The following is a 23,854-nucleotide window of genomic DNA, read 5'->3' as shown; positions in this document are numbered from 1 at the left end:
CCCTTGGTATCCCTGGGGGAACTGGTTCCAGCACCACCCGCTTCATGCCCCCCGCCCAACAGATACCAAAATCTGACGATGCTCAAGTCCCTCATGTTAAATGGCGTAGTATTTGCTTATATCATCCTCCTGTATACTTTAAATCATCTCTAGATTACTTATAATACCTAATACAATGTAAATGCTATGTAAATACAAGGTAAATGCTATGTAAATAGTTGCCAGCCATGGCAGAATCAAGTTTTGCTTCTTTGGAACTTTCTGGAAGTTTTCTCCCCCTCGAATATTTTTGATCTGCCATTGGTTGAATCTGCAGATATGGAACCCAAGGATATGGAGGGGCCAACTGCAATTCTTTATTTGGAAAACAGAAAGAGGCAAGGTGTGTTGGTCAATTGCGTCTAAGGCCCAATGCAGGTCCTGCTGCCGCCACCTGGAACATAATTTCTCCCCTCCTAGACAATGGTTGACCAAAGCAGTTAACCACTTTTTCATCCATTTGTTCATCCATTGATTCATTCATTCTTTGCATAAATATATCCCAAGTGCCTACCACGTACCAGTGAGGGGGGCGGGGCAGGCCACCAGGCAGCCCAGTGAGGGGGTCGGGCTGAGAACATGCTGCCCTGACTGGGAGGGACAGCAAGCAGGAAAGAAGTGGACGGACAAGGAGGGGCGGGCGGCAGGCTCCAAGGGGCATGTCCAGGGGCATGCCGACATTTAGACAAAGCAGCTCATCGAGGGGACAGAGTCCCCAAAGACAGCCAACCACGTGCTGTAGAGCAGGCCCAGGTATGCTGTCGTGTCCTGCTCTGAGAACCACGTGACTCCCCGCCAGCCTGCAGCTGCCCACGATGGTCACCCCGGCCCTTCTGCACTGCCTGCTCTTGCCCTTCTGGGACGCGGGGCCTTTGTCACAGTGAGGGAGGAAACCTCTCCAAGTCCAGCCTGCCGCTAACGCGAACCACGTGTGGACCTCCACGCCAGCCTCCACGGTATTTTCCTTGGACAGCCTGTCTCCTCTCCCTCCACCACAAGCTGTGTCTTAAAAACTGCTGATGGAGCGTTCTCTCGTTCCCCTTGTGATGTGGCAGCCTGACGTGGCTCCCCCCCCCTTCCTACCCCCCAAGACTGACTCACTTTCCTCCTCAATTTTCAGTCCTCTGCACCCTCAGCCCAACTTCCTTTTATTATCTGGGGGGAGGGGTGTGGACTTTCCCGTTTCCAAGGATACCGTCTGCAGTTGGACTTTGCCCGGCACGCCTCTGGTCCTGCTGCTGCAGACATCCCGGGTCTGGGGGTCCCTAAAGAGGGTCTGGAATGCCACCCGTGTCTGTTTCAAAGCCTGTGGTTGCCAAGTGTGACAGTTCCCCGGATAGAAGCAGCTTGTGGCCTGTGAACCCAGACACGCTAAAACCAAAAACAAAATAGCTCACAGGCCTCTGATCACCTGTCCTTGCGAATAGCAGTCATACAGATTGCAGTTACCATTGACGGGATGATAAAATGAAATAAAGCTAGATATGGCTAAAAGAGGAGAATGAGTCCAGCCCTATGCCGCTAGTCATGTGAGGCTATTTAAATGCACATTTAAGTTAATTAAAATTAAATAAAATTAAAACTTCAGCTCCTCAGTCGCAGGAGCCACATTTCAAGTGCTCAGTAGCCGTCCAGGGCTGGTGGCTGCCATAAGGGACAGCACAGATATAGAATATCTCCATCATCGTAGAAAGTTCTATTGGAAGGCCCAGCTCTGGCCACTGAGGAGACCTGGGTAGTGGGAGGAATTTTACCAGCCTTAAAACACAGCCTCATTGTGGAATATTATTCAGCCTTAAAAAGGAAGGAGGGGCTTCCCTGGTGGCGCAGTGGTTGAGAATCTGCCTGCCAATGCAGGGGACACGGGTTCGAGCCCTGGTCTGGGAAGATCCCACATGCCGCGGAGCAGCTGGGCCCGTGAGCCACAATTACTGAGCCTGCGCGTCTGGAGCCTGTGCTCCGCAACAAGAGAGGCCGCGACAGTGAGAGGCCCGTTCACCGCGATGAAGAGTGGCCCCCGCTCGCCGCAACTAGAGAAAGCCCTTGCACAGAAACGAAGACCCAACACAGCCATAAATAAATAAATGAATGAATGAATAAATAAATAAGAAGGAAATTCCAGCACATATTATGAAACGGATGAACCTTGAAGACATTATTCTAAGTGAAATAAGCCATATACAAAGGACAAATACTTATATGCAGTGCCAAGAATAGTCAGATTTATAGAGATAGAAAGTAGGATGGTGGTTGCCAAGGGCTGGAGGAGAGGAATGGGGAGTTAGTGTTTAATGGATATAGAGTTTCAGTGTGGGATGATGTAGAGGTTCTGGAGATGGAGGGTGGTGATGGTTGCACAACAATGTACTTAATGCCGCTAAATTGTACACTTCAAATGGTTGAAATGATCGATTTTATGTTATGTATACTCAACACAAAAACACACATGCAGTCTCATTAAATACTGAAAATTTTTCCCAAATAATTCTCAGAATAACATTCACTGTGGGCAGAGTGCAAGGAGGGGGCATTTCTTGCTGAGGACCCAGTGCATCCCCACATACAGTTCACGTACAGCCATTCATTTACACAACCACGCTGCCCGGCAGGCTGTGTCTGTCGTTCTGCAGGTGGTGAATCAGACTCATCAGGCGAGGTCTCTCACCAAGACACACAGCTGGCATGAGGAATCATTAGGATTAAACCCCAGGGCTGTCTGGTCCCCAGGGATAATGTCTGTGGTTAGAGTTTGCAACATTAAACCCAGGTCTGTTGCCTCAAATTAATAACGCTTGGGGAGACACTTCAGCTCTTCGAGCTCCGCTTATCTGGATAGAAGCAAGTGAGGACACAGGGTGAGAGAGTAACTCTCTAAGACAGAGCTGTGAAGACCACAGGGAAATACAGTGCTGGGCAGGGCTTCTTTAGCCGGTGTGTGCACATTCAGATAGGGGCTCAACAGGAACCCGGGAGAGCGCATATAAGCGGGGTACAGTGGACAGATGACTGGGGTATACCTTTAAAAAAAAAATAGTGCCCCTGATTGGTGTTCCAACATTGTCTTCACAAATAAAATTGAGAAGGAAAAAAGAATGTAGTGTTAGGCCAAACCTATAAATCTCTAAAACGATGCTGCAGCTAAGGTTGATTAATCACCCTGCTTTTAAAAAAGAAGCATGCTGGGCTTCCCTGGTGGCGCAGTGGTTGAGAATCTGCCTGCTAATGCAGGGGACACGGGTTCGAGCCCTGGCCTGGGAAGATCCCACATGCCGCAGAGCGGCTGGGCCCGTGAGCCACAACTGCTGAGCCTGCGCGTCTGGAGCCTGTGCTCCGCAACGAGAGAGGCCCGCGCATCGCGATGAAGAGTGGCCCCCGCTTGCCACAACTGGAGAAAGCCCTCGCACAGAAACGAAGACCCAACACAGCCAAAATCAATCAATCAATCAATCAATCAAACATACGCATCTGATACAAGATCCTCATTTAAAAAAAAAAAAAAAAAAAAAAAAAAAGAAGCATGCTGTTTGCCTGTGCATGGAATATGAAACTTACCTGGTCTCAGGCTGATTTTTCATGCTCATGTGACACTCCGAAGCTGCCTAGGAGAGTGATCTTAGGGGATAAGAATGGGGTTTAGATTAAGATACTTGAACTGGCTGGGCCACCACTTAGCTGTGTGACCTCAAGCAGTTCATTGTGTCCTGCTCCCCAGTTTCTCCCTCTGTGACATGGGGGTTGTTCATTGCTTTCACAGGATTATTATGAAGGACAGATAAAATCATATGTCTGAGAAGGATTAACTGTAAACAGTCAAACCAGTTAGTAGTGGTTACTAATTATTATTTAATATTAGTAACGTGAATATTATTAATCGGAGGTACTCAGCAAACATCTGAAGCTGCCTCCACCCCCACATTTCACTCAGGTGCATTCATTGGTTTAGCCAATTTTTATTGAGTGCCTACTATGTGCCAGCATTGAAAAGCTCCTGGGATTCAAAAAGGGAAGCCTCCCTTTCCAGCAAGGCCCACTGTGGCCTCACCAGCTGCTGAATGATGGTGAACCAAGCATTTCCCCATCACCGCACAGCACAGAATAGGGGCCAGTTGGAAATCACAAATAAAACCACAGCCTCATGGGCAGCCCTTTAGGGTTGCCAGCTAAGCTGAGTCTGACCCTCCTACACAGGGGTGTCACATAAAACAGTGCTAAGGAGGCAGGGAGCTCCAGCCTGGATAAATGGCCCTGTTTCCTGAGCGCTGGGGAGCAATCCTTTCTAATTGCCTTCGTAGCATCTCAGAGGCGGGTGATGCAATGGCAGAGAAGCTGTGGGCTTCTGTCTCTGGCCCTGCCCCTTGCTGGCTGCAGGCCCATTGCAGATTTCTTCACTCCTCTGGACTTCAGTTCCCTGGATAATAATGTCCACCTTGAAGGGGTATTCTGCAGATTTCGTGAGAGGATGTGTCTAAAGAATCTAACCTGTGCTTGGCATGTAAACTTGTTTCTCTTCCCTCCCACTTCAGGTCTCTCCTCCCTCCCCCTACACCAGAGCTGTGCTTATTTCTCCAAGCTATTCGAAGCTGCTTTTATGCTATCAGAGGGATACATCATTTTTTTTTAATTGAAGTATAGCTGATTTACAATGTTATGTTAGTTTTAGGTGTATAACATAGTGATTCAGTATTTTTGTAGATTATACTCCACTATAGGTTATTACAAGATAATGGCTATAATTCCCTGTGCTGTACAGTATATCCTTGTTCCTTATCTATTTTATACACAGTAGTTACTATCTGTTAATCCTATACCCCTAATTTGTCCCTCCTCCCTTCCCTTTCGCCTTTGGTAACTACAAGTTTGTTTTCTATGTCTGTGAGTCTGTTTCTGTTTTGCATAAACATTCATTTGTATTATTTTTTAGATTCCACATATAAGTGATATCATGTAGTATTTGTCTTTCTCTGACTTATTTCACTAAGCATAATATTCTCTAGGTGCATCCATATTGCTGCAGATGGCAGAATTTCATTCTTTATGGCTGAGTAATATTCCATTGTATGTATATGTGTGTGTGTGTGTGTGTATGTATATGTGTATACACACACACACACACACACCACATCTTCTTTTTTTTTTCCCTCTCGTGAATTTGTTTTTATTTTTATTGCTTCTTAATCCAGTTGTCTAGTGATGGGCATTTAGGTTGCTTCCATGTCTTTGCTATTGTAAATAGTGCTGCTATGAACGTTGGGGTGCATGTATCTTCAATATATGCCCAGGAGTGGAATTGCTGGATCATATGGTAGTTCTATTTTTAGATTCTTGAGGAACCTCCATACTGTTTTCCATGATGGCTGCATCAATTTACATTCCCACCAACAGGGCACAAGGGTTCCCTTTTCTCCACATCCAGAGGGACACATCTTGAGTGCCAGGGTGACTTTCTCCTTGAGGTAAAATGATGGGCAGGCCTCTCACATTCAGCCGTCACTTCAGGAGGCTCAGGACTCCCTTTTCTTCTGCTTGAATCCTGGGCCCATATACTAATCAGGATGGGTTACAATATGCTGCTATGACAACTAGCCTCACTGTACACAGGGTTTATTTCTCACTCAGGCTACATGTCCATCAGAGGTTGTTGGGGGCTCTGGACCCTTGCTGGCAGAGAAGCCACACTCTGGAGCATGGCCATCACGTGGCAGATGGAAATGAAGAGTGGTGAATCAAGCACCACTCCTAACTCTTCCACCCCAAAGTGAGCCATGTCTCTCTTGCTCACATTTAATTGGCCACGTCTCCCACTTCAAGGGGGTGGGGACGTACAAATCTACCAAGCGCTCAGGAGAAGAACCAGAAATCTGGTGACAGCATTAATGACCACACAGCCCAGCTTTAATCTGTAAAGCCATGTTGGCAGTTGGTATCATTATGGCCAACTAAGGATGAGACCCGAGGTATGTCACTTCCCCCGACCACAAGTAGCAGATCCTGGTGATTTTGTATATCCAGTCAGATACTTCACATTTATTCCTTAAAATGTCAGAGAGGCATTTAATGTTATCAGAAAACATGAAAGGTTTTCGTTTTGGGTGCCCCATCCCTGTGCTTCCTCTAGCCCCACAGCAAGCCTGCACCTACCTCTCTAGGTGCTTCCTACACCACCCTGCAATGACCATTTTACTTGTCAGTCTCTCTCTAGACACTGAATCTTTTCATCGCTGCACCCCATGTGCCTGACACAGAGCCAGGCATGGAGCTGAGCCAGCCTGGGGAATTCTTAGTGGGGCAGGGGCGTGTCATGATCTCGCAGGTATAGACCTAACCAGATTAATTGAGTCTCCATAGTTTGTTCCTGAACACAGCCTGGCAGTTCTTAGGAAACAGGATGACCTGCCGTCTGTGGAAATCTGGGGGCTCTGGGGGTGTTGTTCACGCTTCAGGTCCTGTGGCTGGAGTGCCCGGGGAAACTGAGAATGGTCCCTCCCAGCTCTGAGCCTTCACTAGTCTGGCAGCTATGGACCTAGAGAATTGTTTACATGGATATCCTAGGTCCAGTTGACACTGGCTTCCCCATTAGTTTGGGTTTCTGAAAAGCTGAACAAAGTGAGCTTTTATATATCGAATCACACAGTTCACATAATTCCTTTAAAACGTCAGAGATGCATTTATCATATTTTTTTGTTATTCTCCCCATTTAGATGCAGATGTTGGACAAATTTCCCATGGAAGGAGGACAGAAGGACCCCAAACAGCGGATCATTCCCTTTCTTCCAGGTAAGTGAGACACATGCTCTCAGATGGGGCCTCTGGGCTCCCAACACAGCTCTCAGATCTCTCCCCTCCTCCTCCTTGAGGCATTGTCCCAGTGACCAGACCTCAGTCATTTGTTGAAATCAGTGCCTAAGAATATGGGCTTTGGAGTTAGATGCTATGCTATTTACCAGCTGCTTGACCTTAGGCAAGACACTTCACTTCTGGGATACCTCGGTTTCTCCCATCTCTAAAATGAGAATAATTCAAGGTCATACAGTTTGTGTAGTGAGTGGCATCTATTAAAATGGCTACTGTATTTGTTTTCTTTCTTTTTTTTTAATTGGGGTATAGTTGTTTTACAATGTTGTGTTAGTTTCTACCGTACAACAAAGTGGAGTTCCCTGTGCTACACAGCAGGTTCTTATTAGTTATCTATTTTATACATATTAGCGTATATATGTCAATCCCAATCTCCCAATTCATCCCAGCCCCCCACCGCACCCCCTGTGTTTGTTTTCTGTTGTGCATAACAAATTACCACCCATTTAGCAGCTTAGAACGATACCCATTTATTATCTCACAGCTCTGTTGGTCGGAAGTCCAGGCAGGCTCAGCTGGGTTCTCTGTTTAGGGTCTTAAAAGACCGAAGTCAAGGTCTTGGCTGGACTGGGCACTTACCTGGAGGTTCTGGGGAAGAGTCTACGTCCAACCTCATTCAGGCTGTTGACAGAATTCAGTTCCTTGCAGCTCTAGAACCGAGATACCTATTTCCTTCCTGGCTGTCCGTTGGGGACCCCCTCAGCTTCCAGAGGCTACCTGTATTCCTCATCCATCTTCAAGCTGGCAACAGGGCACTGAATCTCTCTCCTGTGCTTGGAATCTCTGACTTCCCCTCCTGCCACCAGCTGGAGAAAACTGTCTGCTTTTAAAGGCTCATGTGATTACCTTGTACCCACTTGGCTAATCCAGGGTAATCTCCCTCTCTTGAAATGAACTGAGGCATATCATATAACATGATCCCAGGAGTGAGATTCCGTTATATTCACAGGCTCTGAGATTAAGGTGGGACATCTTTGGGGGGCCATGTAAGAAATTCTGCCTGCCTGCATACCCGCCTGAGTGGGCCAAGCACCTTCTGAGTGTCAGGCACTGTGGAGGAGTTCATGCAACCATGGCTGGTCCCTGCTCTCAAGACATTCAGTGTCCCTTTCCCCCCAAAAAAAATTCTTACGAAAGGAATAACATCAAGGCTTCAACTCAAAAAACTGGGTTACCCAAACCAATGTTATAGCTTCAAGTAATAATAGCTACCATTTATTAGCTCTCTATTGTGGGCCAGTCGCTGGGCTAAGTGCTTTACATTCATTAGCTTGTTTAATCCTTAGAACAATCCTGCAGGGCAGCCATTACTATGCCCATTTCACAGATGAGGAAATTGAGGCTCAGAGAAACTATAATCACTTGCATAAATGGCAGAGCTGGGATTCAGTCACAGGTATGGCGGGCTCAGAATTCATGCCCAAAGTCAGACAGCCCAGGTTCAAATCCCAGTGCCCCTAATCATCCACTCTGTTCCCTTGGGTAAATTACTTAAGCACATGGAGTTTCATTTCTACATTTGCACACTGGAGATCATAATGGTACTTAAATGATAGAGTTGTTAGGAGGATTAGGTAAGTGCCTGATATGTAACTAGCAGCAGTTAAGCACTTACTAGTATCTTTATGTACAGGTAATCGGCAAATTGACAATCACCCTAAATCACAAATATTTAGAGCTGGCAGCCCTTTAAATCTTTTTCGTAATGCAGACAAGGGGGCAGGCCCTGAGATGGATCACCCAGGAGCCCATTCTCCCCTCCCCCACTCCAGGATTTTGCAATCAGCACATCAGTGTGTTCTTCTGGATATTGTCATCATTGAGTGAGTTTAGAGACAGGGTAGATGTATTTGCCAGGCCCCCATTTACTGGGAGATCATTTGCCTAAAAAAACCTAATGTTTTTATTTCTTCCGTGGGGAGAGAACACTGGAATTTTTTTCCTTATTGGAGGAAAGCCGGTATGCCAGCTGAAGTAACCACATCTCAGCGCCCAAAGCATGTGCTTTGGAGTTCAATAGGCCCAGTCCTGTGACCTCAAGCATACGACATCTCCCCCCACCTTTGAGCCTCAGTTTCTCATTTGTAAAATGGGACAGTGACCCCTGCTTCACAAACGTCTCTCCCTGGTACATAGAAGGTTCTCAGTAAAGGCAGAAATAGGGTCCTGGGACATTCCTTTGGAATTTTGGGGCCTTTCATATCTTGGAGTCCTACTTAAATGATCAATCTGGATATTTAAGTTGAAATGGGCTCTAAATGTATATTTTTCTTCAAGGAAAAAAAGGAAAGCAGTGAGTTATAACTCTTTGCTGGTGAAAGGCAAAACCAGCTCTGGAAAAACTTCCCAGGACAGGGAAGAACTTGAGCCGACCCTCTCCCCAGCCCCTGAAAGCTTTCGTGGTTACGTAATCCTTTTCCACCCACGAATTCATGAAAATGCTGTTCTCAGGGAATTGGCTCCGTTGTTCCTGCTCAGGACACCCACTTGTAGCTTGGAGAGGCCCCGTTGGGCCCTAAGACCCCTGGAGCATCCCTTCCCAGCCCACCTCTTAGCTTTTCCTTGAGGCCGAGGCCAAGGGCAGGGACGGGTGGGAGAAACGTCCCCTCTCCTAGGGGTCAGTTTTCTGCCAAGACTGCCACGTCAGCAGAACAAAAGCGAGTTTCATGTTAGCACAAAGGCGGGGGGGTGGGGAGAGCAGCCCTGTGCAATTTTCCATCCCAGCAAGAGCTGGGGAAGCCAACTTGGCAGAGGATGCAGCTTGAAAAATAAGAATTACAGTTTGGCCTTCCTCCACTCTGGAAAACAGAAGCCTGCTCGTTCCCACCAAAGGCTGTTCTCTCCTCTGAGCACCCTTCCCCTTCCAGGAAGGCTGGCCTGAGGGGAGGGCTGGGTGGGGGCTCGCTAGCCCTCCTTCTCCGTGACTCACACAGAAGCTTCACAGCAGGCGCAGATCCGCATTTCACCTGGAGGCACCGGCCAGGGGGGCGCTGGCCACTCTGTTCTGCCCCACAGCCCAGGGCCTGAGCGGTAACTCCACTCCGCTGTGGATGAATGATGAATTAGCCTGTCGGAGGCAGGTCTTAAGAAACCAAGTTGGGGGTTGGGGAAAGGAGAGGTGCTCTTCCTTGTAGAATATAAGGCAGTATCATGTAACCTATTTTTTAAACAAAGTAATTACCCTTTTTTAAGCACCTAGGGAGGGCCAAGCCCTGTGCTGGTGTATCACGGAGGTGACTACTAAGAGATAGGGGCTGCTCTCCCATTTTACAGATGAGGAGACTGAGGCTCTGACAGGTAAATGCATTTCCCAAGGCAGCACAGGAAGGAATAGACCCCCCTGGGACTGGCCTGGGGCCTCCCTGACCCTGTGGAGCCTGTGGCCTCCCCAGCACGTGCTACTCCTGCCGAGGGGACTTCCTGTCCCCACTGCTGGCAGGGCACCTGACATGTGCCCAGAGACTCACTGAGGCCACACAGGAAGAAGAGTGACATTGTGTCCCACCCCCAGGAGACGTTGAAGGCGCCTGAGCTCTTGGTCCTCTCCCAGCCCCTGCAGGCCGGGCCTCAGGCGAATTCTCTTGGGCCATGGTGGCTCTGAGGTGAGCCTGTGCCGGACCGGTGCTAGCACCATGCCCACTATAAATTTTTCGAGTCAGGTCACAGCCTTCTCAGTAAGAGGCCTGTACACCCCTCTCTCCACCCTTCCTCTGATTTTATAGAAGGGGAAATTATACCAAACTGGGACCAAAATGTTTTTGGTAGGCACCAAAATGTTTTTGATAGGCACCCCTTCTCCCATTTTGAGAAATAGATTAGAGGGCAGGAAGCGTTTGCTGTGTAGGATTTCTCTTCACAGGCACACACTTCTTATTTTTCCTGAAGGTTCAGGATTCTCCTAGGAATTCTGATCTTCAAGTGGTCCCACCCATGAGGGTGGTAATTATTACTCCCACCCAGGGAAGGACTGCCCCACCCAGAATGTCAGCAGGGGCCCTCCCTGTTGGAAAGCACCAGTGCCAGGAAGGCAGGCCCCCAGTGCCTGCACACAGAGGGCTCACACAGAGCCTGCCCCTAGGGAGTGAATGAGGGAATATCATCGGTTCTAGGGAGGCCAGGTTGTAAACTCCTTCCCACTTTGCTGCACAATTTGCTTTTTTCGTTTTAAATGACATGAAAATTTTCTGATTCCCAGAGCAATCAATGTTTATAGTAGGCACTTTGGGGAAAGTATAAAGAAAACACAAAAAGGCTTTGTCTTCTACCCTCAGAGACAAGCACTATGAACCCTGTGATGCATTTTCTCCTAGATTTTTTTCTCTTCTAACAAGTGTGGTGTATCAGAAATTTGACTCACTCATCAGAATTAAACCCATCACCATTATAAAGAAAGGAGATCCTTGTTATTAAAGAATATAAGGAATATGTATTTCATCTCATTGTGGGTTCTTTTTTAATTAAATAGAAATGAACAAAAAAAGGATTACTATTAGGTTGACCATATCTACTTCATTTCCTGATTGTGCCTTTTTGCCCAAGAGCAAGTTGTCAGATTATTTTAAATGTGACCTTAACCATATGGTCTTTTTGGGTACAAATCTCCCTGACCACCTTGCATTGCAAATCTTTAAAAGTCAATAGGTTGTTTCCCATCATCCCTTTCGATTCTGTCCTATGATGAAAACTCTTTATGGGCCTTTCCTACCGTCTTGTCCCTGCTCACCCAAGGTTGACCCATGGAGACAGCAGTCTCACCAGCACCATCTCAGATCAGTGGTTAACCTCTCCTCGCCCTGCCAGCCTCGTAACCCAAATTCTTCTCCAGGACCTACCTCCTTGGACCAGAAGTAGGTGAAGTTCTTAGTAGGTCTCCATGCTCTGCAGTCTGGAGAGCTGTGGTCTCCCTGTGCCTTCCTTTTTGACCCCTAGAGACCTCCTGGTCGCCCCGCATGAGTGTGGCAGGGGGGCTTGTCTCCATCCCCCACCTCTTTGTCGCTCCTTGATGTCTTATTTCTGATTTTCTGGCCCCCATCTCTGTGACAAATCCAGAATGGTGTGGCCATGCTGTCTGGATCCTCAGTGCATGAGCTTTGCCACCATCTCCCCATGACAGGATCTCCTTTAAGACTCTCGGGAACCCGCTGATTTGCTTGAAACAAACCCCACCCGTAATGTTTCAGCATCTTAGATTATTTCCTGAGACCCTCAGTGGCATCATTTATATACTTGTCTTTGCCTGTGACCCATGTGCTCTGCCCATATGTCACACTGGAGGTTCTGGTACCACAGCCCAGGGCTCAGATGTCACCCAGCAAGTAGTGAATGGACTGTGTTAGTATTCGGTGTGGTAGGAGGGCTTGGAGCCCTCTGTTACAAACACTTATTGGGGAAGGAATTGAAGGGATTTGTCATCCTGGCGGGTGGAATCCACCTTCATGCATTGATCAAACGTGAGTGCCATGTGGCAGGGGCAAAAAGTTGACTAAAGCCCAGTCAATCCCTATTTGGGCGGAGCCCCATGACTAGTAGGAAGGAAGAAGACATGTAAATCGACAATGTGATGTGTACAATCAGAGACAGGAACTCTTTTTTTTTTTTTTTTTTTTTAATTTTATTGAAGTATAGTTGATTTACAATGTTGTGTTAATTTCTGCTGTACAGCAAAGTGATTCAGTTATACATATATATATATTCTTTTTCATATTCTTTTCCATTATGGTTTATCACAGGATATCGAATGTAGTTCCCTGTGCTATATAATAGGACCCTATTGTTTATCCATCCTATATATACTAGTTTGCCTCTGCTAATCCTAAACTCCCAATATTTCCCTCCCCCCCCTCCCCCTTGGCAACCACATGTCTGTTCTGAAAGAGACTGGAACTCTTAACCCATTTGAAGTGTGTAAGAGTTTCCCAGCAGGGGTAGTGGGTGAGGTTGGATGGGGAAGGTATTCCAGGCAGAGGGAAAGGCACAGAATTATGAGAGAGTGTGGAGTATTGGGAAAACATCAGACTAGAGCAGAAAGTATGCAAAAAAAGAGGAGAGAAGGAGACTGAGCTGTCGGGTGAGGGCATATCTGAGTGTTCGCTGAAGTGCTCACGGCATCTGAGAATCTTACAGTTGGACAGGGGACCTCCGATCATCAGGTCTTCCTTCCTTGGTTTGATTCCAGCCTCCCTTATCTCACCAAAAGTTATCCACTGAGCCCCACTCCCTCAAGCCCTTGCACTAGAGCTGTGAACAGGGCTTTGGAGGACCAAGCATGGGGTCATCCAGGCCCTGTGGACGTCCAGCAGCAGGTATGGATGGCAGCCAGGGATTTAGGTACCACTCAGGCCTACCAGAGGCAGCCACGTCCTCATCCTCCCAGGCTGCTGAGAGCTTGTCACTGCTCCCTTACAACGCTGTGTGCACTCTCATCTCCTGCAGGCAAGATTCTCTTCCGACGGAGCCACATTCGGGACGTGGCCGTCAAACGCCTGATACCAATCGATGAATACTGTAAGGTAAGTCTGAGAAACGCCAACACTTCCCTGTGTCTCGTGTCTTCCCCGTGGGTAGTTCTGGGGGTTTTTTGTTTGTTTGCTTTGTTTTCCTTTTCCTTTTCTGACTACAGGATGCCCATTGTGAAAGATCTGTACAGGTGAAAAAAATGTAAAGAAATTAGAAAAACCAATCACCCGTGATCCTTTAACTCAGAGATGGCAATTATGAAGGTTTTTACATATTTCCTTTCTCTCTGCATGCATTTCTTTATGGTGTTGAGATCATCCCATATGTGTTATTTTTGTTGCTCTTTTTCTTTTCTCTCATATTAAAAGAATTTCCCCATGCTATTAAAAAAATCTTCTTGAACCAGCTTTTAATGGTTACGTAGTATTCCATTGTGCATGAATGTTCTAGAAGTTATTCAGCCAACCCCTGTTGGACAGTGCAGCTGGCTTCCAATCCCTTAAATGTTCTCAACCACAAGGGGCCTCCCTGCCTTTTGGTTATGTTTTGTTTGATTTGAGGCTGATGTCAAGAAGCATATTTTTCTTTGTGTACCTTCCCTAATCTTTAGTATTTATTCCTCTAACTTAAAATCACTAGCAGTTTGATTGGAGAAGGGTAGGAATAGAAAAAATGCCTTAAAAATGGAGCAGTGAATGCTTTCTCCCCCTAAGATCAGGAGCAAAAGCAAAGTATATTTGCTCTCTCCACCTCTGATCTACATTTTACTGGAGATTCTAGCTGGTTTAAGCAGGCAAGAAAAAGGAATAAAAGGCATACAGATTAGAAAGGAAGAAGTAAGACTGCCTTGATTCACGGATGACATGATTCTATTGTAGAAAACCATAAGGAGTCCACAAAAAAACCTGCTAGAACTTATAAATGAGCTTAGTAAGATTACAGGACTCAAGACAAATATTAAAAAATCAATTGTATTTCCATCTACTAGTAGGGAACAACCCAAAAATGAAATTAAGAAAATAATTCCACTCAAAATAGCATCAAAAAGAATAAAATAATTAGGAATAAATTTAATAAAAGAAGTACAAGGTTTATATACTGAAACTACAAAACATGGTTGAGGGACGTTAAAGAAATTCTAAATGAATGGAGAGACATTCCATACTAATGGATTAGGAGACTCAACAGTGTTAAATTGGCATTTCTCCCCCAGTTGATGCACAGAGTCAATGCAATCTCTGCCAAAATCTTAGTAGGCTTTTTTGTAGAAATGAACAAGCTGATCCTAAAGTGTATGAGGAAGTACAAAGGGCTCAGAATAGCCAAAACAATTTTGAAAAAGAAGAACAAAATTAGAGAACAAAATTGTACTACCCATTTTCCAAACTTCTTATGAAGCTACAGTAATCAAGACTGTAGTACTGGCGTAGCACTTCCCTGGTGGTGCAGTGGTTAAGAATCCACCTGCCAATGCAGGGGACATGGGTTAGATCCCTGGTCCAGGAAGATCCCACATGCCATGGAGCAACTAAACGCATGCGCCACAACTACTGAACCTGCGCTCCAGAGCCTGCGAGCCACAACTACTGAAGCCTGCGCACCTAGAGCCTGTGCTCCGCACAAGAGAAGCCACTGCAATGAGAAGCCCGTGCACTGTAACAAAGAGTAGCCCCCATCACTGCAGCTAGAGAAAGCTCCCGCACAGCAATGAAGACCCAACACGGCCAAAAATAAATAAATAAATAATTTATTTATTTATTGGGGGGAGAAAGAAAAGATTGTAGTACTGGTGTAAGGATAGGCAGATGGACCACTGGAAGAAAACTGAGAGTCTAGAAGTAAACTCTTCAGATTTATACTCAATTGATTTTCAACAAAGGTACCAAGAAATTCAGTGGGAAAGGGTAGTCATTTTAACAAATGGTGGGATCATGGGATATCCATATGCAAAAAAATAAGTTTTTAAAATTGGTCCCTGACCTCACACCATGCATAAAAAATCAGCTCAACTCAAAATGGATCATAGACCTAAATATAAAAGCTAAAACCATAAAACTTCTAGAAGAAAACATAAAAGAGAATCTTCATGACCTTGGTTTAGGCAAAGAGTTCTTAGATATAACACCAAAAGAGAAAAATTGATATGTTTGACTTCATTAAGCTTACACATTTCTGTGCTTCAAAAGATATCATGAAGAAAATGAAAAGACACGCCACAGATTAGGAGAAAATATTTGTAAGTCATATATCTGAGAAAGGACTTGTGTTGAGACTATATAAACAACTCTTACAACTCAAAAATGAAAAGACAACCCAGTTTAAAAATAGACAAAAGATTGAATAGAAACTTCACCCATGAAGACATGCAATGCTTAATAAGCACATAAAAAGTTGTTCAACATCATTAATCATCAGGGCAATGAAAAATAAAACCATGATGAGATGCCTACACAGCCTCCAGAATGGCTGTAATCAACAAGACACACAAGAGGAGAGGATGTGAGAGAAAGTGGAGCTTTTTATTCTGCTGGAGACATATGATGGAAACCACTTTGGAAAACAGTTTGGCAGTTTCTTCAAAAGTGAAATTTATCATACGATTACTCTCAGGTACATACTCACAAGAAGTGAAAACTGTCCGCACAAAGAATTGGATGCAATTGTTCATAGCAGCATTAATTCATAATAGCCCCAAATTGGAAGCAATCCATATGTCTATCATCTGGAGAATAGATAAAGAAAATGTGGAATAAGGCATACAATAGAATATTGTTTGACAGTGAAATACTGATTAATCCTGCAAGATGAATGAATCTCAAAAACATGATGCTATGCGAAAGAAGACAGATGCAAAAGACTGTATATTGTATGATTCCATTTACATGAAATGTGCAGAAAAGGCAAATTTAGAGAAAGCAGGTCAGTAGTTTCCTGGGCCTTGGGACAGTGGAAATGGAGATTGACTGCAAATGAGGTTGGGGACATTTTTGAGGTGATGGAAAAGTTCTAAAACTAGAATGTGGTGATGGTTGCCCAACTCTATAATTTGAATTTGAATCATTGAATTGTGTACTTATAATGGGTAAATTTCATGGTGCATAAATTATACCTCAATATGTCTGTAGAAAAATTTTTGAAGGGGGAAAGCGTGGGGATAGACGCCCCTCTCTTGGCAGGAGATGTCATGGAAGGGCAGAAAATCACTCCTGATTGACCATCTCCTCTTTACCAGACATGACCACGTTTCATCCCTCCAATAACATGGAGGACGTGTTCTTTTTCCCTTCGTGTTGATGAGGAAATGGAGGCCCAACAAAGTTACTCACAATAACAGTATTCGAGACTTTGAGAGATGAACCCAGCCCTTTTAGGACTTGGCACTTGCATACCACTTATGGCTTCTCTAAGAAAGTACAAATTCAAGAGGCCAAAATAGTTAAGCGTGTGTTTCATAGAAGCAGATAGACTCAGACTCTTCTCTCTCCTAAGGATACCCTTAAAAAAGGGATGGGGATGAGGGGCAGGGCTCGTCATTCAGGCACAAAGACACCACTGCTGCCTCCCAGATCTCAGAGGAAAGTTCAGATCTTTGCTCTTTGCCCTTTTCCAAACCTCTAGAGCCTAAAATTCCTTTGTCCAGGCCCTGCTGGGAAGAACTTTGAACCCTTGGGGTCACCTTAGCCAGCTGGCAAGTTCCACCTGGTACCTTCCCAGAAACCTCGGCCCAAATGTGCTCTCCTGCTTCTTCCCCAGCCCACCCAACTTCTCTCCAGTCATACCTTCCTCTCACCCAGGGCTTCCCGAACCCCTGGACATTTGATTTGGAAAAGGAAACATAAAATCTTGGAGGGATAAGGGACAGCAGCAGCTGCCTGCATCTGGCTATGCTTGGAATGGTCCAGAGATCATGAATTGACCTGGATTAACCACAGGGAAGAAACTGCTTATGTTACCTTATGTTACATGAGCCGCATGGAAGTTACCACCCCTGCTATTAATGCATCATAAGAAGCAGAGCAGTTATTTGGGGGTTTTAGTTGGCCAAATTCCCTGGGCTTAGCTTCAAGGGAACTGCCCTCCTGGAAGGAGATGAAACCATCCCTTTTGTTACAAGGCCTGTGAAGTCTTTTAGAGACTGCATAGACCTTTATGTAACATTTGGTCTCTGTTATTGACATTGTTGTGAGCTGACTTAAGCCAGTTTGATCTATCGCTGTCCGCCTTATCTTGATAGAAATTGGTAGTTTCCAATAGGTAAAGATAGAGGAAGGCTGTAGATGTCCCCAAACCTAGCTACCAGCTAGGAAGAAACTTTCTGCTCTACCAGACCTATCATAAAGTTACAGTATTTAACATAGTATGGTGTTGGCACAAGGACAGACAACCATTGGAACAAAATAGAGAACCCAGAAACAGTCCTATGTGTATTTGGACACTTTGATACTAACAAAAGCAGCTTTGTAGATCATTGAGGAAAGGTAGGATTCCTCAGTAAATGGGTATCCGTATTGGAAAAAACAAAAAAGATAACTAACCCCTGCCTTGCACACACATGGAATCATTTCCAAGTACATTGAAGACCTAAATGTTAAGAGGTAATTATAAAAGGTTTTAGAAGATAAAAATAGGAAAATATCTTCATAATCTCTAGGTATAGAGGGACTTCTAAAGACACAAAAAGTACCAAGCATAAAAAGATTGATTTATTTGACTACAGTAAATTTAAGGACTTCTGTTCATCAAAAGACACAATGAAAACGAGACTCAGCCAAATCCTGCCACACATACAAGCATTTGTTATCAAGCAGCTCCCTAAACAGACTCTCAAGTTGTTGTATAAACTCAGTGAAATACCAGCTGTCTTGTCTGACATCACTTTGCATGAAAGTTTCCTTAAGACAGAAGCAGTGGTATCCTAGTGGCAGGACCAGCTAATCCTAACCATGGTCTGACAGTAAAATCTTCAAGAAGAGGTAGAACACAGAGGATTCAGAATCCTAGAACCAGGGTACCATGAAGAAAGATGTATAATGCTGGGCTCGCCATATTCTGTTCATGCAAGGGCCACCCCTCATTTCACCAGTGAAGAAAATTATTTCTAACAACTGTTATGCTAGTAAATAGAGGCTACAGTGTTGGTCAGAGGTGAAGATAGCTGAAGCCCCAAAGTAGCCTTTTCTGAAATGAGAACTTGTGATTAGAGTCTCCTACTTGCTGAAGTGTTCATTCCCGATGAGGGTACTTCAGATATTAACTCACCATTATTAGAGTGTAGGTTAAATCTAACACACACACATACACACCTCTGAACGTGTGAGTGTGTATGCCCGTGCTGTAGTATTTTATTTTTTTATTTTTATTTTTTATTTTATTGAAGTATAGTTCATTTACAATGTTGTGTTAATTTCTGCTGTACAGCAAAGTGACTCAGTTATATATATTTTTTTTTTTCATATTCTTTTCCATTATGGTTTATCATAGGATATTGCATATATTTCCCTGTGCTGTACAGTAGGACCTTGTTGTTTATCCATCCTATATATAATAGCTTGCATCTGCTAATCCCAAACTCCCAACACTTCCCTCCCCCACCCCCTCTACTGTGCTGTAGTATTGGGTTGACCAAAAAGTTCATTTGGGTTTTTCCATAACATCTTACGAAAAACCCAAACAAACATTTTGGCCAACCCTAATATTTTAAAGTAAACTCTGTAAGCAGTATAACAGTAGTGTTTACCAGACTCCAGTCCCTTGAGACCTCCCCTGAAGATTTTTACCATATTCTGCTACCTATATTATTATTAATATTTTTCTTTATATTAATTCACTTTTTTAACTTCTTTAAAAATATATATTTTAGAGAAAATTTTATATCACAACCACAATGTAAAACTGGTATCACGTACCCTAAAAGTAAAAATAAAAACAGTGATGCAACAGCAACAAAAACTGTTTTTTAATCTAGCCAGCTTCTGTTGCTTACTACCAGAGGAAGCTCTGCAGAGCCTGGTCACGCTCGCAGGAAGCAAGTTGGGGAAGTTCTTTCTTCTAGGAATTTTATAGTTTCAGGTCTTATGTTTAAGGCTTTAATCCATTTTGAGTTGATTTTTATGTACGGTATAAGATAAGGGCCCAATTTCATTCTTTTGCATACGGATATCCAGTTTTCCCAGCACCATTTGTTGAAGAAGCTGTCCTCTCCCTGCCGTGTATTCTTGGCACCTTTGTTGAGGATCAGTTAACCATATGCATGGATTTATTTCAGGGCTCTTGGCAATGATCTCATGGATATGACACGAAAATCATAGGCAACAAAAACAAAAATAAAGAAGTGGGAATACATCAAACTAAAAAGCTCCTGCACAGCAAAATAAATAATCTATAGAGTGAAAAGGCAAACTACAAGATGGGAGCAAATATTTGCAAATCACATATCTGATAAGGGGTTAATCCCCAAAATATCAGTATGTAAGGAACTTATACATCTCAATAGCAAAAAGAGCTAATAACCCAATTTTTAAATGGGCCAAAGGCTTGAATAGACATTTCTCCAGAGAAGATACACAAATGACCAACAGGTATATGAAAAGTTGCTCAGTGTCGCTAATCATCAGGGAAATGCAAATCAAAACCACAATATGATATCACCTCACATCTGTCAGGATGGCTAGTATCAAAAACAATAACATGAAGTAAGTCAGAAAGAGAAAAACAAATACTGTATGCTAACACATATATATGGAATCTAAAAAAAAGTGGTTCTGATGAACCTAGGGACAGGACAGGAATAAAGACTCAGACATAGAGAATGGACTTGAGGACACGGGGAGGGGGAAGGGTAAGCTGGGACGAAGTGAGAGAGTGGCAGTAACATATACACTACCAAATGTAAAACAGATAGCTAGTGGGAAGCAGCTGCATAGCACAGGGAGGTCAGCTCGGTGCTTTGTGACCACCTAGAGGGGTGGCATAGGGAAGGTGGGAGGGAGGCTCAGGAGGGAGGGGATATGGGGATATATGTATACATATAACTGATTCACTTTGTTATACAGCAGAAACTAATACAATGTTGTAAAGCAATTATACTTCAATAAAGATGTAAAAAAAAAAACAAAACAAGACAACAAGTGTTGGTGAGGATATAGAGAAACTGGAAATCTTGCACACTGTTTGTGGGAATGCAAAATGCAGCCACTATGAAAAACAGTGTGCAGGTTCCTCAAAAAATTAAAAATAGAACTACCATATAGTCAAGCAATCCTATTTCTGGATATTTGTCCAAAGGAATTGAAATCAGGATTTAGAAGAGATATTAGCACTCCCATGTTCGTTGCAGCACTATTTACAATAGCCAAGATGTAGAATCAACCTAAATGTGGCCTGTACATACAATAGCATACTATTCAGCCTTTAAAAAGAAGAAATTCGGGGGGGCTTCCCTGGTGGCGCAGTGGTTGAAAATCTGCCTGCCAATGCAGGGGACACGGGTTCGAGCCCTGGTCTGGGAAGATCCCACATGCCTTGGAGCAACTGGGCCCGTGAGCCACAACTACTGAGCCTGCATGTCTGGAGCCTGTGTCCCACAACGGGAGGGGCCGCGATAGTGAGAGGCCCGCGCAGCGCGATGAAGAGTGGCCCCCGCTCGCCGCAACTAGAGAAAGCCCTTGCACAGAAACGAAGACCCAACACAGCCAAAAATAAAATAAAATAAATAAATAATTTTAAAAAGAAAAAAAAAAAAAAGAGGAAATTCGGCAATACGCAACAACATGGATAAACCTTAAGGACGTTATGCTAAGTGAAATAAGCCAGTCACAGAAAGATCAAATACCGTATGATTCCACTTACATGAGTTATCTAAAATAGTCAAATTCATAGAATCAGAGAGTGAAATGGTGGTTGCCAGGGGCTGGGGGGAGGGAAAAATGAGGAGTTACTAATCAACAGGCATGAAGTTTCAGTCAAGCAAGAAGGAATCAGCTCTAGAGGTCTGCTGTACAATAGCCAACAGTACTGTGCTGTGCACTTAAAATTTTGTTGAAGACACAAACCACAAACTCTCTCTCTCTAGCCGAGGCGTTGTGATTGAACTGAATCACCTTGCTGACTCTAAAATCGCCCCTGGAAGCAGCACATTATTTTTTAAATATATATATAAAATTTTATTTATTTATTTATTTATTTATTTATTTATTTATTTTTGGCTGTGCTGGGTCTTCGTTGTTGCGCATGGGCTTTCTCTAGTTGCGGCGAGCGGGGGCTACTTTGTTGCAGTGCGTGGGCTTCTCACTGTGGTGGCTTCTCTTGTTGCAGAGCACAGGCTCTAGGCGCGTGGGCTCAGCAGTTGTGGCTCGCGGGCTCTAGAGCGCAGGCTCAGTAGTTGTGGCGCACGGGCTTAGTTGCTTCGTGGCATTTGGGATCTTCCCAGACCAGGGCTCGAACCCGTGTCCCCTGCATTGGCAGGCGGCGTATTCTTAACCACTGTGCCACCAGGGAAGTCCCACAGCACACTATTGTACTTGGTACAGTCCAGAGAGCCAGAGGGTTAACTGAATGTTTATCAAGCAGCTAGTATATGATGGAAACCTTACAGCCACTTGCTCACTTGTTCTGTAGCACAGCCCTCCAGGATGGGTGTTAGTTATTTCCATTTTACAGATGAGCAGACTGAGGCTCAGAGGTGATAGGACATGGCTAGAGCCAGAACCAGGAGCTGCATCTGTCTGAAATTTCATTATTACACAGGCAAGCAGGACTTGCCCTCCTCACCTCTCCTCTTGACCCTGCATCGAGCAGCCACGTCTGTCCAAAGGGCCAGGATTCCATGCGGAACAGAACCACGGTTTTCTTGGAACTGCGGTTCTTTGTCATACTGACCAAACACGAGACAATTCTGGGGTATTTCAGAAGCGGAACTATTGCTATGCCCCAGGTCATGTTTTTGCTGTTATCCTGTCGTTCCACAGGAAAGGGGCAAATATCAAAGCATTTGGTGCTGCCTTTTATGAGTAACTTGGCTTTGTATTATGCTTTGGGGGTTTGGTTTGGCTTTTACCTCCTAGGATTTGCTCAAAACCTAAAGAGAACTTGGCACTGTCGGGAGGTTTCCATGGGCCTCGTCGTCCCTTCCGCACTGGTCCATTCGGGGTCTCTGCCCATTTCAGCAGAGAGGCCCCCTCTAGGCAGAAACCATGGCCACCTCAGGGCTTACCCAGGGCCACGTGGCCACGGCCAGGCCTCTTCCTCACATCATTTATCCAGCAGATACTTTCAACCAGGCATCAGGGTCCTCCCAGCACTGTCAAGGCATGTGGGAAGGTGCAGGAGGAACTCCTCTGGATTTGGGGTAGAGGAGCTGGAGTCGCTGGTTTGGGGCTCAAGTCCTGGTCACTTCCCCAGAACCTCTGTTTCACCATCTCTAAAGTGGGCCAGCCCTTTCAGGATGACATGACATGATGCAGACGAACACATTTTGGGAGCCATCAAGTGCTGAGCCAACATAAGGGAACGTTGTGTTTGCAGTCTGGGGGGAGCCGCACGATTTCTGCCCACGAAGCAGCCAGGACACACCACGGTCCAGCATATAATCAGCCTCTTCATTATGTGGTTCCAACTGCAAGAGCTGCAGGATTTCAGAGGAAAGAGCGACCCACAGGGAGCCCCAAGACAGCAGGAAAATGAATGCTCCCTGCTCCAAACCAGAAAGAGAAGGGGGTCAGAAATGGGAAATGGGATGTATCCACTCTCTGCCTCTGGCCTGGAAAAGGCTGGTCCCTGGGGATTTGCTACAGAGCAGGAGATACTTCAAGGCTAATAAAAAAAAAAAATCAGTGAGCAAAAATCAATGAGCCACAAATACCAGGCCCTTAGGTCAGCATCCTTCATCCTATCTTTATCCAGCGTAGAAAGTAGACAGTGACCAGGGAAGGCACACTACTAAAACATGTCCACTTACCTTACAGATTTCCCCACTTTAGTTTTGGGCCAGGTCATGCATCAGGAGAGGGGAAGTGGCTTAAAGTCAGAGCCTGACTCAAAGGTCATGTCAGGTCAGCAACCCAAGTGACTACCAAGGGGTGAATGAATAAACAAAATGTGTTGTACACGTGCGATGGAATGCTATTCAGCCTTGAAAAGGAAAGACATTCTGACACATGCTACAATGTGGGTGAACCTTGAGGACATAATGCTAAGTGAATCAGCCAGTCACTTAGAGGGTAAATACTGTATGATTGCACTTATATGAGGTACCTGGAGTAGGCAAATTCATACACACAGAAAGTGGAATGGTGGCTGCCAGGGGCTGGGGAGGGGGAGTGGAAAGTTGTTGTTTGATGGGTGCAGGGTTTCAGTCTTACAAGATGAAAAGAGTTCTTGGATGGATGGGTGGTGGTGATGGTTCCACAACAGTGTGAACATACTTAATGCCACTGAATTGTACACTTAAAAATGGTGAAGAGCAGGGACTTCCCTGGTGGCGCAGTGGTTAAGAATCCGCCTGCCAATG

At 44.9% G+C, this 23,854-nt stretch overlaps 1 protein-coding gene across 1 annotated transcript in view; it reads left to right on the top strand.

Moving 5' to 3' along the window:
• Positions 1–23,854, top strand: part of SH3PXD2B (SH3 and PX domains 2B) — a 112,511-nt gene that overhangs the window by 38,769 nt on the left and 49,888 nt on the right. Inside the window, exons 3-4 of the mRNA XM_057541101.1 lie at positions 6,738–6,813; positions 13,324–13,400. Coding sequence (XP_057397084.1) covers positions 6,738–6,813; positions 13,324–13,400 — 153 coding nt within the window. The remainder of the gene's footprint in view (positions 1–6,737; positions 6,814–13,323; positions 13,401–23,854) is intronic.

Source organism: Balaenoptera acutorostrata, chromosome 2 (genome assembly GCF_949987535.1).
Source record: "Balaenoptera acutorostrata chromosome 2, mBalAcu1.1, whole genome shotgun sequence".
Classification (NCBI taxonomy): Eukaryota; Metazoa; Chordata; class Mammalia; order Artiodactyla; family Balaenopteridae; genus Balaenoptera; species Balaenoptera acutorostrata.
This window is presented reverse-complemented; position numbering and strand designations above follow the sequence as displayed.